This window comes from Polyodon spathula, chromosome 18 (assembly GCF_017654505.1).
Source record: "Polyodon spathula isolate WHYD16114869_AA chromosome 18, ASM1765450v1, whole genome shotgun sequence".
NCBI lineage: Eukaryota > Metazoa > Chordata > Actinopteri > Acipenseriformes > Polyodontidae > Polyodon > Polyodon spathula.
Genome location: NC_054551.1, coordinates 23153717 through 23170768, shown reverse-complemented (window position 1 = coordinate 23170768; position 17052 = coordinate 23153717). Strand labels below are relative to the sequence as shown.

The following is a 17052-nucleotide window of genomic DNA, read 5'->3' as shown; positions in this document are numbered from 1 at the left end:
ACAAGGACCAGGGGCCACAAATGGAGATTAGATAAAGGGGCATTCAAAACAGAAAATAGGAGGCACTTTTTTACATAGAGAATTGTGAGGGTCTGGAACCAACTCCCCAGTAACGTTTGTAAACGTTCTTTTGTTCTTTTAAGTATTGTTAGTATATCATGTTATTATAATGCTGCCATTGGAAATAAATTATGTTATTTATATAGTTATATAGTGCTGCCGTTGGAAAACAATATGTTATGTTCTGATCTATATTATAATGCTACAATTGTAATCACATTGTTGTTATTTTGTTATTTAAGTTCTATTGAAACTATAAAAGGAAGCCAGAAACATTGATATTTATTCTTAAATACATAACTTCAGCTGCTGCATTACCCAAGGAGAGTTTGGAGATGTTTCCAAGAGAAGAGTGTTTTGTATCAATTATTTTTTTTTTCTTCCTGTTTTATTTGTTAATAAAAGTGCACGGCAGCACTTAAACTACAGCTTTCCAGCCTCTCTGTCTCCTTCTTGCCGATAAGAGCCTTGGCTGTAATGCTATCCTGCTACACCACCCTGTTTCATTAGAGTAATACATCTGTGGATTTGGTGTCCCCTTTTGTACTACAGTAATTTTCTTCTCAGAATTGCAATGCAAATATAGTTACCAGTCAACAAAATCCTGACTTCATGAATCTGGACAAATGATCACTTAAGTTTTTTTTTTTTTTTTTTTCTGATTATCCTGTCTAGCATTTGAACACACCTGAATATGTCTCCTTTTTTAGGATTTGTCTGTAAGTCATTCTGGCACTGGGACTCAAAACATGAATCTCTATGTTCCCCAGTGCTTGCTAGATCAGAACATGCATATGCAGGGTTGTTTGGTTAATAAAAATAAATAAATAAATAAATAATTCTTACACTGCACTTTAGAGGTAATTTTATAATTTAATGATTTCTAGTGTGAGCCATTGACTTACTGAAACTTTTCATCAGATAATAGCTGCTGTGGCACCATGGTTTACAATAAATGCAGCCTATTAGACTCATTTAAAACTCAAAAGAAGACCCTTTTGTCATACAAATTGGATTTTGGACTTGGTTTTCCACTTTTACAATTATCAAATATCCCTGCAGTTACCCGAGTGAATAGACTTGGTAATGCACTTCTTCAACTGGGGGAGTTATTCCATGTTTAAGTAAAAAGAGGAAAACAGAGTATGCAGGTGTAGTGTTGTGCAGGTAAAATAATTATGTATACATACAATATTACAAAAAAATCTCAGAATTTCACAAATATATGCACATTAAAGAGGAAGTAGCGGGGATCCAAAAAATATAGCGTTACAAGTCCCCACGTGTTGCTACAATGTTTTAAAATAGCACCTGTGATTGTTCTATTCATTGTTAACATCCTGACAACTTTTTACACTTATAACTTTAAAGCCTTGTTTCTAAGCTCTTTTCAAAATGGCCAATGTGTTTTTAGCAATGCCCTTTGATGGTTGCTACTGGTGTAGTAAGTGTGTAATTACATGGACATGTGCCTAGATGTTCACAAGGTCATTTTCATGTACTTGCAGAGTACTTACCGTGTAAGAACAGGAACCGTTGATAGTTATCCAGTTGTTACAATGTTACTACACAGCTGTCCTGTAATCTAAGTGCTTCCAAAGTCTTTGGAACTGTGAGTATTTCTGTTTAAAAAAAAAAACTAAATGAAACCAAATTAAAACTATTTCACATTTCCGGACACAGCTTATCTACATTCAAATTATGTAGCCTAGGACTTTTTAAATACTATATATTTTTGTATTGTGATCTTCTATTCTTTAAATAGTGGTCAGTTACTGGATCCTAAATCATTTCCCTCACCTCCTGGAAAAAAAAAAAAAAAAGCACCTCAATGAAATGTAACCTAAGGTGACCCCATCAGACTTGGATGTTTTTAAATTTAAAAAAAGAAAGCAATATAAAGAAGGTGGCTGCTGTGTATAATACCTTTTCTTATCGTTCTGCAGCCTTTCCAGCCTAAGATCAAATGTCTTCTGACAGGTTAAAGCCAAGAACCGTGCAACTATAATGGCAATGCGGTGCTGCACCAGTAATGAGAACACTCTATCAATTAGATATACTCTATACAAGAAAACAAGGAAATAAAATATCTTCAACCTAGCTTCCACGACGTTAATGAGGACACAGTGAAGTTACCACCATGAATGAATGTGCACAAAAGTTTTACTGAGACGTGTCAATCAATATGGTAACTAAGAAATGCTCAAACATAGAGAGCTGCAGCCTGAGAAACAGACATAACAGGAACAAATACAAAATAAAAATAAACGTTCCCAGTGGAACATTTATAATGAGGTAATTATACATGAGAAAGTTATCTCTCTGACAGAAAAGAACGACCCACTCACTCCTTAAGAAATTAGGTTACTTTAGGGATTCTAGATTCTTCTTCGTATTGTCCACAGTAGTGCAATTATCATTTGGATGATATATGACTAAGAGTGTATGTATACAGTGGTACTGTTTAATTACTACTTCACTGACACCTGATTCTCTCTTAATTAACAAGAATAATAGAAATCACTTGTATTGCTTAATTTGTTGTATTTTATAATTTGTTTACAGAACCATCACGGTTTTATTCCCATAATCTATCATTATAAATGGTGTAGATATAGATTAAGAAAAACCTTATGTAAAAACATCACTTAAATGGCAAATAAAAACATGTGTTAACCAGTCACTTTAAAGAGATACAGGTATTACTGAAAAATATACACTCTCGACTTATGTGTTTATGGACTAATGCATTGTTATCACTGCTGCATTCCAATTGACATTTACACATTTTAGATTACATGTATAAAATACAAATCTTAATTAACAAAGTGTGGTGCATCTATTTGGTTCCAGTCCTTGTTGATTTACTCAATTTGTCTTCTTCGTATTTAGATAAATGGCTTAATAAAAGTAGAGATTTTATTTGTTGTTTCCCAGGTAACTGAAACTCGTACTGGTCCCCTTGGATGCAGTAACTATGACAACCTTGATTCTGTTAGCTCTGTTCTGGTTCAGAGTCCTGAAAACAAAGTCCATTTGCAAGGTAGGTGTCACCTTTTGTCGAACGCGGAGACTTTGTATTTATGTCAGAAAATGTATTCTTCTATTTGTTTTTATTATTACTGATATTTACTGACATATATCCAAAATTGATTTGATCATATACTGTATAAACTAAAGCACAGAGCTGCAGACATTTCTGATGTTTTCAGTTAACAAATCATTCTATTTATCTTATACCATCATCATTTCCATGCTGTTATTATTATTATTATTATTATTATTAATTTATTTATTATTATTATTATTATTATTATTATTATTATTAGTAGTAGTATTATTATTTAAGGTCTGCAGGTCATTCTCCCAGACTATCTGAAGGGACGTTTTGTGCAAGCTGCTCTCAGTTACATTGCCTGTAACACAGAAGGTGGATTTATCTGTAAGGGCAACGACTGCTGGTGCCGGTGTGACCAGAGCTTCCCAGAATGCAACTGTCCTTACATGGACATTCAAGCAATGGAGGAAAGCTTGATTCGAATAAGTGAGGCTTGGACCACCCTCTACAAGGAGTTTGAAGATGCAGGTAAAAATACAATAATGGGACCAACTTATAAAGATATGTGTTTATGTACCAGTGCCACATACATTCAGGCTCTTGGGATGGAATATAACTTTAGCAATCTGACAGTTGATGACTTTTTCTTAATAGAGAAAGTAGACTAAGGTCCTCATTCACTAATGAGGACCTTAGGGAAATGACCAGAATTACCACGTGGCAGGGGGAAGCCACACTGCATGCAAAGATGAACCAGTGGTAGCTCTATTCACTAAGCTAATTATATGCACAAAAAAGTGAGCTAAAAGATTAATTTTCAAGTTGTCACAACGCACGGAATTCAGTTTGCAGAATTATGCATTAGGTTTGCACACACTGTATTTTATATAGGTAAGTACGGTTCTGAGTTGGTCACAATGACAGCGACCAAGGAGGACAGAGTGAGGAATCTAAAGTTTACAGACCAGGAGCTAAATGTATTAGCAGAAGAAGTGGTGGGGAAAAAATGAAAGGCTTTTTGGTGCTGATTCAGTGAGAACATTAACTTCAATGAAACATTAAGGACAAAATAAATGAACTTCGTAGAAGGAGGGCAGCGGTCTTGTCCCAGATCACAGTGTCCTCCGAGACAGTCAAAGCAGAGAAAGTCATTGTTAATGGAACATGCATGTTTAACTTTGCAATCAAATAAATATTTGTTTGTCCAACTTGATCTCCCTCTGATTTATTATGTAATATTAATCAAAAGTCAGTCAAGCACTCGCTCAGTCAATTAAAAGTTCACTCGCACTCTGTGTACATTCATTTATTGAACATTTACAGTTTCTTCTGTATATTAGAAAGCTATTTTACATTGGAACATTGGAACTCGAGTCGCTAGTGAAACAATCTTTAAAAATGAAACAAGCTTTTACTGGAAACAATAGTTATTTAACATGGTCTGTGTTGACTGCAAAAAAAAAAAAAAAAAAAAATAACAATCAGACAAAATAGATTTTTTAAAAACAACCTTGAAATGACAGATTCAACATTTTTGTAAACCTTTAAAATGTATGCTGACACATTAATTACAATGACCGTGTAATTCCCATAGACTATTTTGCTGCCTTTAATCCCAAAGTATTAAACACAGGAGAAACATTAACTGCAAACCTGAAATGACAAAACTGAAGCTTTTGTGTTTTCTTTATAAAAGACACTTTAGGGAGATACAGTCGTCTGAGTGTGCCACTGTTAGGCATGGCTCCACAAAAACGTTGGAATATTTCACTGACCAGCCATTGTATCATTATATTCACTGCACTAAAGGTTTCCACTAATTCAAATGTGTTGACGTTACATGTTTCAAAATATTATATTCCATTCCATTATTATATCAATTATTAACCAGTAATTAACTGCCTGGTGTACCAATGTTGCCACAACTGTTTCCATGGATTAGAGCCGTCTGTTTTTTAAGTTATTTTATTTGTAAATATGACAACAGCAAGAAAAGGAAACAAAGTAAATAAAAAGGGACAAACGTTTGAAGTATTAAAGTACATACAAGTTGGAAGAAATGACACAGCATTTGGAACAAAAAAAAAAAAAAAAACAGATGCTCTGTGGACAGTGCTATTTTTATGAACTATATATGTGGAACATAATCGTAGAATGAGACTAAAATAATCCAAAAAAACAATGAGCCTCGTGTCTATATAGTTTTAAAATTGGGTTCTGCATCCATGTCTTGGATATGGGAGTTCTTCAGTTTTTCTTCCCTGCTGTATTAATTACACAGGAGCTTACAAGCAGCTTTATTGAGTTGTATATCTGCAATATTGTAACAATTGAAAACATTACACAGTACTTGGAAATGCTGTAGCCCATATTAATCATAAATATGCATTTATTGTCAGAACAGCACTAAATATTTCAGCAATAACAGCCAATGGATGAGTGTAGTCAGCATAATGTTTTGATATTATTGCCAGTTGAGGTCACCCTGCTGTGACAGTTATTACTGAACCTAAATTAAAATTGGAGACAGGTTTTATAATATGTTTGAGAACAATATATTTCCAAAGCTCTTCTTTTTAATAAGTCCAGGCGGTCTCAGTATGGCCCCAAGTGTACACGTGTACTAATATCAAACCAATTTAAACTGTCCCTCGTTCTGGGAAAAGTTAATATTTACACAAACAACACCTATGACTGAAATAGCCACTTAATGAATTCCTCGCTCTTAAATGAGAAATGGTACCCAACAGAGTTATGTAAATATATTTATATTGCACTCATACACTAGATTTTTTAAATGTTTTACTTGTTAAGGTTTGTTTTTGCCCTTTTAAAGCAATTATATAATTATAACTAATTATATACAGAAATAAAAGAAACAAACCAAAAAAAAAGCCTCTCTCCACATGGAGACCTAGACTAAACACAGCTTTTCTTAACTAAAGGGTTGGGACTGCTAAGCCGTTTCCCCAACAAATCTTTACTTTACTGTGAACCACACCGGACAGCTGAGGTCACACACATTTACTTAAGGTATAAACACACAATATGGCTCGGCACACACTATCAACTTCAAGCTCTTCTTTTATTCTCTGTGTCTGTTCCCAATTAACACCAGTTACCTTATTTGGGAACAGCCATATACTCATATGTATTTGGAGGGGCTAGGGATTAACCCCATCCCTCCCAACCACCACCAAAACACACATGAACATCCTATTATTTACAGGAAGGGATCTGCCCTGCCACGATATATGGCTTATATATACTTAAATACTTTTTATTCAAACCACTAACTATTTTTATTGATAACTGTATTATTTGACTTCAGAAAAACTAGGAAACACACCGGATTAAGGATAAGAGTTCTGGGGCAGGATTTTCAAAATACAGTGTTATTGTATCAAACTCGTGGTAGAGTAACGAGAGCTTTAGTAGCAAGTGATTTTCAAACAAAATGTGTGAATTAAATCAATACATTAATACTTTGAAATTGAGTCGATGAGGTCATTAATGAATGCATTTCTCGTTAAAAAGCTTAATTGTTGCTGGTCACATACATCACTTCCTGTCTCAATGACTAAATAAGGGGATTTTGTTAATCAAAATGTATGTTAACAAGATCAAGAAAAATGAATGGAAGCAGAATTCCCTGTTATGGAAACTGCTAGTGTACAGCGAGCAGCAGGTAAATGGAAATGAAATAAAAAATAAGGGCAATATCTATTTTGAGTATAATCTGTAAACTTTGTTTAAAATTGTGATTTTTTTCATGCAGAATGTACATTTATTTAGATAACTTCACATATACATTTCCACGACAGTATAGGTTACCTTCATTGTAAATAAAAAATGTGATTTGGTATAATTTAACAATAGCGCTATTAATAATAAATGAATAATGATTATAGCAGCAGCTTTTAAGTATTCTGTAAATATTTTGTCTAATAGTTAAAAAGTATGATGTGGGGCTGTCAGGTCTTGTTTTCAAAAAATAACAGGACGGACGTGTGTGTGTGTGTGTGTGTGTGTGTGTGTGTGTGTGTGTGTGTGTGTGTGTGTGTGTGTGTTTAACTCTTTGCGGTCCTAAGTCGGACCAGGTCCGACATTACAATTTTCCCTGTCCAGTCCGACATCATCAAAAAGACGTAAACCACAGGTCTTTAGTGGCTTTTTCTCATTGTAGATATTTATTACTGCCATAGCCTTATCTTTTCGCCTATTGATTCACCCACTGCCACTGTACTTTCATGCATCCCTTCCTGCGATGTTACAAATTGTTAAAACAAGTGAACAAATCTCATTCATAACCACAAGTGTATCAAAGTTTAAAATATGTTCATAACTACAAATATTGAGTTATCTAGGTAGTCTCTGTATTGTCTGCATTACAGCCGCGGTCTGTTAAATTTCTGTTTCAAGGTGAGTTATAGTCTTTCGTTAATTAAAACCCTCCTTTTCCAAGTGCAAATTAACTCCTGATAAATTTTGACAATTAACACGGATTCGCTTTTAAATTCCCACGCAAACAAAAGAAATATTCGCAAGGAGCACTGCTCGTTAAGATATTAACATTATTTCGGAAATCAACAATTTCGGAAATCACGTTAGCATGATTATTTAATAACGAGATAGGCATAACGACCTCTTGAAAATGCTAAAAATCAATGCTACATACTGATTTGTTGATTAACACTGGAGTTATCATTTACAAACTTTTAAAAATGTTGCCCTTTGAGTCAGGTTCAAATAGCATTAGCTTGGAAAATTCCACAAAACTAAAGAAACTTACAAGTAGTTTGTCAAACTTTGACAAGAAGTGTCTTTATCTTTACTTGTTCTTTACTTTTAACAGATGAGTTTAAAATGTTTCTGAAAAGACTACCACAGAACTATTTTCTGAACGTTTCAACGTTACAACACCTATGGTCAATGGACTCTGGCTTTCAGCGGCGGTATGATCTGCTTGAAAACAGCATGAAATCTCTCTACAGTAAGGCACAAAAAGTTGTCTACAAGCTCTTCGCTCTTAGTAAAAGGTGTCAGAAACAGCCCCAAGTCGCTCTTACAAGACAGAGGTAGGTACTCTAAAATAGAAATAGAAATAGTATTAATGTGCCCTATATTGTTGAACATTTTTAAAAGTCAATTCAACCACCAATTAGCTCCACTTCATATACATTCCAGTATCTTCCCTGTCTAATTCTAATGCCACTAGGGAATGCAAACTGATGTATTTTTATGGACATTTTTCAGGAGGGTGGTATTTTGGTTTGGGATTTGAAAACATTAATAGAGCAGATCTAATGATTTAATTGTGAGACAAATCCTGTAAAACCATGTCTCATAGTCAAGCTGTGACTTAAATTAATCTCTTATATACCAGTATAAATATAAATGTTGGCTAACCTGAGACTGATAATAAGTGGGTTTCACATTAGCCAATGATATTAATTGTAATGCTGGAATTTATTAATCTTCTTGAAAAAAGCACAGTTTAATTTCCCTGGTTTAAAAGTGTCAAAGTTTGGGGAATTGCTTTGTTAAATTACATTTTCAGAAAGGGTTATAACTCAGGTAGGTGCAAATTGATCCCTGTTTGAGTTGCATTTAAGTGAGCAGAAAGCTTTGATCAAAGTAGCATAGTACATTATATTCTAGCTAGGCATTCATTAAAATAAGAATTGTATTGAAACTAGAAAGTATAATGCAACTAGTACAATGTAGGTCAGCTATTTTGACGGTCAAATTGGGAGTAAGAAGAGTAAAGAATGTTTTTTGTTAGGCATTGGTTATTCCATGTGTACATAAAGGATTAATTAAATTATCTATTTCATGTCTTGTAAAGGAACTTTTTAATAGGGATAGTTCTAAAGAGGTAAGTGTGTTTGAAGTCTGTTTGATTAGTTTGTCAGTGTGACTGTAGCTGCAACAGGGACACCTAAGCTTTTCAAACCTCCAAAAACTGGTGATCTGTCTAAATAAAAGCTAGAAACTTGTCCTTAAGTAGGCTTGCTGCTGTTTGATTTTTATTTATTTTTTGTGAAATCAACGATTAATATGTTTATTTTAGAATTTGCCAATTTTATCTTTATTTTTCAATTCAAGCAGAGACTTGATCGACTTTTATGCTTTAAGAAACAGACTTTTTATGCCATTTAGAAACATCTAATTTAGCGAAGCATTAGGTTACTTACCATAACCCTGGTTCCCTGAAAGAGAAGACAACCACCAACAATTATGTATGGGATATGCCGGCCTTTTGGTAGGTATTTTCTGAGCTCTCTATACCAGAGCTGCTGATAGGCCCCTTCCTGGGATGACACCCTTGGTCCTGCCTACCGAGGCATTAAAACGGTCATACTGAGGAAGCCATTTCTCTTTGTACATCAACCTAACCTAACATTCCCTTTCAAATCAAAGACGACCACTAACAACATTATGTATGGAATAATGTATACCAGAGCCGTCGAGAAGGCGAAGGAATGGCAGCATAAGAGGGATGCATCAGAACCGTATAACCGAAGGTTAGCGGTGTGAGCGTGCAACCTCAAGGACCCTCCTGCCTATTGAAGGTGAGGAGGGATCTATCACATTCAAGTGGTAGAACCTGGAGAATGTATGCGCCGTTACCCAGCTAGCCTGTGTATATATATCGGCAGTGAGGCCCTTCTGAAGAGGGCCCACGATGTAGCTAACCCTCTAGTAGAGTGCACAGCTACTCTACCAGGTGGGGGTAAGCCAGAACTGTCATGCACGGCAGAGACTGTGTCCACAATCCAATGAGACAGTCAAGGCTTTGAGAGGGGCTGCTGTCCTAGAGTCTGTATACTGTGACAAGAGCTGGTCACAGAGCTCTTGTCCTGTCCACGTAACATCTCAGTGCCCGCACTGTGCAGATAAAATTCATTTCCTATCCTCCTCCGAAGCAAACAGAAGTGAATGGAAAGACTCCAATTCCACAGATTGATTCATGTGGAAGCTTGTAATCACCTTGAGGAGGAAAGTATGACACCCTGCTGACATCATCCCAAATACACATACAGGAGCTGTGCACTGACAGCACCAACAAATCATTGACCCGCTTAGTGGAGGTGAGAGCTAAGAGGAAGGCTGTCTTCATAAACAGATGCTTCAACTCTATGGAGTGTATAGGCTCAAACCGGGCCTTCATGAGAGCCTCCAATACAACATCTCCACTTGGGGAGAACGGCCCTCCTAGGAGGGCGCAACCGGTGAACGCCCTTGAGAAACCGGGTCCCCAAAAGACGCGCACCCAGAGATACCGAATCTATGGGGGCATGACATGCAAAAATAGCCACTAAATACACCTTCAATGTGGAAGGTGACTTACCAGCATGAAGCAGTTCTTGCGGAAACTGAAAGATAACCAGCAAGGGGCAAGGGGCATGACTTCTAGTCAGATACCAATTCTGGAAATACTTCCACTTATAGGCATAGAGCAACATAGTGGATTCTTCCCTAGCACTCTGCCTACAACCGCGCCTGATAGCCTTAGAGCTCTCCAGTGGTCCCATTCAGGGGCCAGACCCATAATTAGAACCGAACAGGTTCCAGATTCCAGAGAGTGCCTCAAGCCTGACTGAGGAGATCCAAGCGAAGCGGGATCTCCCACGGCTAGCATCTTATGAGGTGGCATAAGGTCGAGAACCAGATTCTCCTGGGCCATTTGGGGTCCACTAGAAGAACTGTCACTTTCTCTAACCGGACCTTCTCCCAAAAAGACCGAGAGCAATGGTACTGGTGAGAATGTGTAAAGAAGCGTCCTGGGCCAGTCATGGGCTAGGGTGTATATATTTAAATATATTAAAACTGCCACACAGCAGCCAGCTGAGTCACTCAACAGCGATGATAAGACAGAGCCTAGCCCCAGTGGAGGATGTGCTTCCACATGAGTGAAAAGCTGAAAAGACAACAACACTCACTCCTTTCAATTAATACTGCATAGGTAGTCGAATCACATACCACAGATAGTAAAGCAGCAGTCTGGAACGCAAGTGCGCGGAGGTTAACAGAACTAGTTTGCACTTATTATTCTGAGTCTGATCTCCACCCCTCTCCTGCTTCAGGACAGCTGGACTCTGAGTCACTGGAAGGCAAGACAGACTGGCCTGTTTCATCCTGCCACGGAGACTTGAGCCGTCAATCAGGGTCTTATGAATAATACGGTGCTGTAACTGGCAAATGAAAGTGCACAGTTGGTGCAGGTCTTGATGACTGACAGTCATTTAAACAAATGAGAGCATTCTAGCACTGTTTCAGTTAACGATATCTGTCAGGATCAAGGATGAAATGACTGACAGTAAAACTACAGTAGCCTACTGAGATGACTGACAGCGACCCATTGCCATTCAGAGCAGAATGGAAATGGGACAGACAGCAAGTATAAAAACTACCTAAACTAGAGATGATTTCTAAATTATTATATTAGGTAAAAAATATCAAGTGGTTTTACCAATATTTATCCTATGTAAATTTATTTCAGTCGAACTTTTTTGGGAATTCAATGTTTAACAAGCTTTATCGATTAAAATCAGGAAGTAGCAAGCCTACCTTTAACCAATCTAAGGGTTTTCTGATACATACAGTATATCTAAGTACTGATGGCATATATTCCTTAGTGTTGAGAGATGTGTATTATCCTAATTGATCCCTAGGGACAGAAAATTTTAATTCCACTTATCAGATTTTTGGTAAGGGCCAAAATCATACCTTTGGGGAGTCCATTACTTTAAATAGAAAAGAGGCGAGCATAAAGTGTAGTGGTGAAAATCTAGAGGACAATTAATCCTTGGAATCTCTTTGAAATAATTCTGTGCAAGAGAGCAATCTGATTACATGATATTTGATTAAATACAATCAAGTTTTGTTACTGTGGAGTTTGGCCTAATGAAAGACTGGAGAGTTCTTTGGATTCCAAGGGGTTTAAAAGCTGTGCTTATCTATGAAAGACATCTGGTTCACAGTGCACGGAGGTGTGCAGGAAGAAATTATGCATGGAAAAGCAAATGCATTATGTAGGGAGGAGAGGGTCCTGCTGTGCACACTTGAACTCTGTATCACCATGCACTTTAATGAAGACTGCATGAGGACAGACATTACTGGCAAACAGGCCATGAAGTCATGCATTTCCACAGATTATACTGTATTGCAGCCTTTATATAAATGGTATAACATAGTATAGCAGTTCAAACTTGATTTTAAAATGTTAATTACATTAAAAACCTAGTTAAGAGTAGACTATTGTAAATAGCGAGTAATTTATAGATGGGATGTTATTTAGAAGCTATACTAGAATTACTGTATAATATAGTCTAACATAAAGAAACAATTGCTTATCATTACAAATGGTAGAAAATCCTATTAAAAAAAAACATAGTGGAATGAGGGCAATACACAGGTAACCAGGATAAATCCCATGCATGTAAGTTATGAAGCAGTATATAAAATAGTAAACTACAACATGTAAACAACATGTCATCCAAAAAAAAAATCACTTGTTTGGTGCTTTATATACTTTAACAGTCCATACCAATTATCCTCTAATATTTGCAATCCAAATAACCTGTTATATTGATCATAATTATTTATTTTATCTTTAGACCGCTGACCTATTGGTTGAGATACATTCAATCATTGCTTTACTGCACAGAGAACAACCAAGAGGGGTCATTTTCTGAAGAAACTCACAGCTGCCTTTGTGCCTATGATCACAGTTCCTGCCAAGTGACCATTCCATGTGCAATAGGAGAAGGGCAAGGCTGTGCAGCCTGTGCTTCTGACAACCACACCCGCTGTGGGAACTGCAACCCTGGGTATATGCTGAGCCAGGGGACCTGTAAACCTGAGGTGGCTGACTCGACAGAGAACTACCTTGCATTCGAGACAGACCTGCAGGATCTTGAATTGAAATACCTCTTGCAAAAAACCGACAGAAGACTTGAGGTCCATGCCATCTTTATCAGCAACGACATGCGCCTCAACAGCTGGTTTGACCCTTCATGGCGGAAACGCATGCTCCTCACCCTCAAGAGCAACAAGTACAAGTCCAACCTTGTCCACATGCTGCTGGGTATATCCATTCAGATTTGTCTCACAAAAAACAGTACTCTAGAGCCTGTGCTCGCTTTATATGTCAACCCTTTTGGAGGCAGTCACTCCGAGAGTTGGTTTATGCCTGTTAATGAGAACAGTTTTCCTGATTGGGAACGGACTAAGATTGAACCTCCCCTGGAGTGTTACAACTGGACCTTAACTCTAGGGAACAAGTGGAAAACGTTTTTTGAGACTGTTCACATCTACTTGAGGAGTCGTATCAAGGAACCTGGTGTTAATGGCAATGACAGCATTTATTATGAACCTCTGGACTTTATGGATTCATCAAGGAATTTGGGCTACATGAAAATAAACAGCATCCAGGTGTTTGGGTACAGCATGCCCTTTGATCCAGAAGCTATTCGAGATCTGATTTTACAACTTGATTACCCCTATACTCAGGGATCGCAGGATTCTGCTTTGTTACAGCTGCTGGAGATTCGAGACCGTGTAAATAGACTGTCACCCCCTGGTCAGCAGAGCTTGGACCTCTTCTCTTGCCTGCTTCGTCACCGACTGAAACTGGCCACCAGTGAGGTGGTGCGAATCCACTCCTCTTTGCAGTCTTTCAGTGCCAGATTGCCGAACTCTATGAATTACGAAACAACAAAATTGTGTGGTTAACCTGACAGCTGAAGCCCGATGTAAGAAACATGATGTCAGTAAATGGAGACGGTTCCAACTTATATGTGAAAAGTGTTTGAGGAGATCTGTACTATATGTGTGCAAACTAATCAAAAAAAAAAAAACTTTTACCAACCTGTAAAAGACGTATACAAATAGTCCAAATAACACCACTAAATATAGTGCTAAGTAATTAAAAAATAGAGACCAAACAACAGTAACTTCCAATTTTAAATACATTTGTTTGTACTTTTTATATGTTCTGTTGCAACCATGATGATATGCTTTCCATCATAGGTGAAGACATAAAGTGATATCAGTAAAGTTTTGTAGATTAACTATTATTATTAAAAAATTTAATTGAAAAACCATGGTGTGATTGTTTTTTGAGAAAAGGATTTTACTGCAGTGAATGATATATAGAATAATATTTGCTATCCATACAAAAACATTAGACACTCAGTTCAAGGATTTCATTATTCATTGACAAGATGCCTAAAGTAAGATTTGATTTGCTGATTAAATAAAAATGTGTCTCCAGTGAGTAGTCTCCATGTTCCTGCAAGCTCATTTGATTGTGTATAGAATTGTATACATGAGTTATGGTTGCGATTCACCAGTTCAGTTGGTCAAGTGCATCCCATATGATCCTAATTAAATGGAGATGTGGCAATTGAAATGACCTGGAGGATGTTTTAAAAAGACCCTTACTGTGCTTTACAAATCAAACAAACACCATTGTCCAATGAATATGGTCACTGTTGTATTGATATCAGCAAAAAATACATAATGCTATTCAGGCAGAAGTTAATCTGCCATGATATTCAGGCATGACAAGCCTATAACTTTTGTCTACCAAATACTTATCTCAGATCAGCTAAGCGCTGACGTGCAAGATTATGCTAAAACAAAGAAAAAAGGGTATTCATGCTCTTGCTATTAGTAATAGACACCCCTGCACATACTGAATGTAAAAACACTACAATAACATTATACAGTACTGTAATATTATTGTGATACAATTCCATTTCTACTTCAGAAACCAAGGATGCTTCAATGTTAGTTCCACTTGATAGGCGAGCCATGTACATGAATGGATCAGCAACAAAGTGGGATAACAGTCTACAAGCACAACAGCTTAAGGGATTTTGTAGTGAAGGTTTATGTTTAATGAATTGTTTTAACAACCAATAGGATATCAGCAAAAGCTGTGAAGAGGCCGTCACCCCAACAACCAGTAGCAGCACTCACTCAAGGTGAGTTAAAATGTTTGTGGAGATAAAAAAAATAAATAAATATGGCGTGTAGCTTGGAATTTACCAAATACAAGTGATGAAGGTGGAGTATCGCGACAGCTCTGGAGCCTATTGAGAAGTAACCTATAATTCTGATAACAGCCTGCAAATCACTCTGGACCCATCAATGCACAGGTGTAAGAACTAACCTGCAGAAGCAGATTGTGATGGCCTTCTGTTATGAGACTGTAAATATTTCTGTTTTGCATGGTCGTTTGTGTTGAATACAATTGTATTAGAACGGTATTAATTAAGATAAACAATGACTAACATTTTTAAGTAGTCAATTTTAAAATCTTCAACAGAATGTATGATTAATGTAGAATATTATGTTTCTGCTTGTTTGAAAGCTTCATCTCAAATCTGTAAAACAAAAATATAACACATTTCCCAAACATAAATATTCTGTATAAAGAGATTCAAAGTAAGTATCAGTGTTAGCTTGTTGGGTCTACAAAAATGCAACATTCTTAGGGGAAGGTCCTATACTGTATGATCTGTCATTCTCAATAGCTAGCCAACCAAGGTACATAAATTTAAACTATGACCATTTTGCATTTGTTCACTACATTTTATTTACATTTCTGATAGATTTCATAGACCTAAACATATACAGCCTGCAAGCACATTTGAATCCCGACCTACAGTCACCACTGCTTTGCAGCTATGGGATTCCCTCATGCAGATATTGAGATGTGTGCTAGACATGTGATGGTTTTGTGCTATGAGCTCATTTGAGACCAAAACTAAATACATTTGGACTTGAAAGGCAATTAATTGATCATGCTTAACACACTGAAGAGTGGGTTTGAGAAAGAAAAAAGAAAATATAACAGCAAACAAGAGAAAACAGTCTTCATCAAATACATTGATGTGAAGCAGCTATAACCTGCATTAAGAGCAATATTCCACAGAGAGATCAATACTAATCTGGAAACTCTTCTCCTGCAAGAAACTGTTGGCTTGTGTCTGCCTCGTTCCTACAAATATCAATTTAGATTTATTAACCAGCGTATGTTTTCTGCTTGATGTAGTTTATATAAACACAAATCAATTTTGAATGGTACTTCCAAAGCTGATGTGCTGCCAAATTGCACCTTCGAGTCTTTTTTTTTTTTTCTTGCCTGGCAGATATACAGTAAATGATCTCAGGATTTTAAGAAAAATCAGAATCCCTGTCAGTGTCCAATGGTACTTATGTTATAATCTTTGAGGCTGTTGGTATCTGACGATAAACAAATCTGAAAAGCATATCTTTGTTCCCATTTTGAGGTACCTGTGAAGCACATGATATTTTACAGCAGAGAAAGCTCACTGTTCTGCCCTAGCTTCATTTTCATCGTAATGAGCATGTCTGGGTTAGAATTAAGACTTCAAAACCCCCAATGATGATGTAGCCACGGTGTTGATGTGAAGCATAAACGTTCCACATTCCAACATTTTTTCCAAAGATTGATTGATTCCATGAGCAGTTAAAGTGCCACTTTTAATATTACATTTCAGTGTATTTAAATTGTTTTATTTTATTTATTTAACATAGATGTTTAGGTTGGTATATTAAATCAAGGTTGAGCTGTATGACAGATCAAGCGTCAGTATTGGGACCCCAGTGTCTGACAGAACGTGTTCTATAAGGTTTGTTCCAGTTCAGAAAATGTATTTCTCTGGTAGTCAGACTTTAAAGTATTAATCAATAACAAAAAATATACAATCACAAACCTGATTTCAGCACAGAAAATCTGCAATGTGATGATTTATTGGTTTGCAATTGACGATGATTTAATCTGTGATGGGTGCTCAGGGCTCTATGACTATGATGAACACTCAGAGCCCAAGTGAATGATACATTTGGCCAGATGCCTCATCCGCAGGTGCCCGAAAGCTACCTGCACGAGGCTG

At 36.7% G+C, this 17052-nt stretch overlaps 1 protein-coding gene across 2 annotated transcripts in view; it reads left to right on the top strand.

Annotated features, from left to right (window-relative positions):
• The window catches only part of LOC121330560 (BMP/retinoic acid-inducible neural-specific protein 3-like), a 40733-nt gene extending 26576 nt beyond the window's left edge, over window positions 1-14157 (top strand). For both annotated transcript variants that reach the window (XM_041277163.1, XM_041277164.1), the window contains 4 exons: window positions 2998-3103; window positions 3410-3646; window positions 7974-8196; window positions 12742-14157. In XM_041277163.1, coding sequence (XP_041133097.1) covers window positions 2998-3103; window positions 3410-3646; window positions 7974-8196; window positions 12742-13858 — 1683 coding nt within the window. In that variant the 3' untranslated portion in view covers window positions 13859-14157. The remainder of the gene's footprint in view (window positions 1-2997; window positions 3104-3409; window positions 3647-7973; window positions 8197-12741) is intronic.
• The last annotated feature ends 2895 nt before the right edge of the window (window positions 14158-17052 follow it).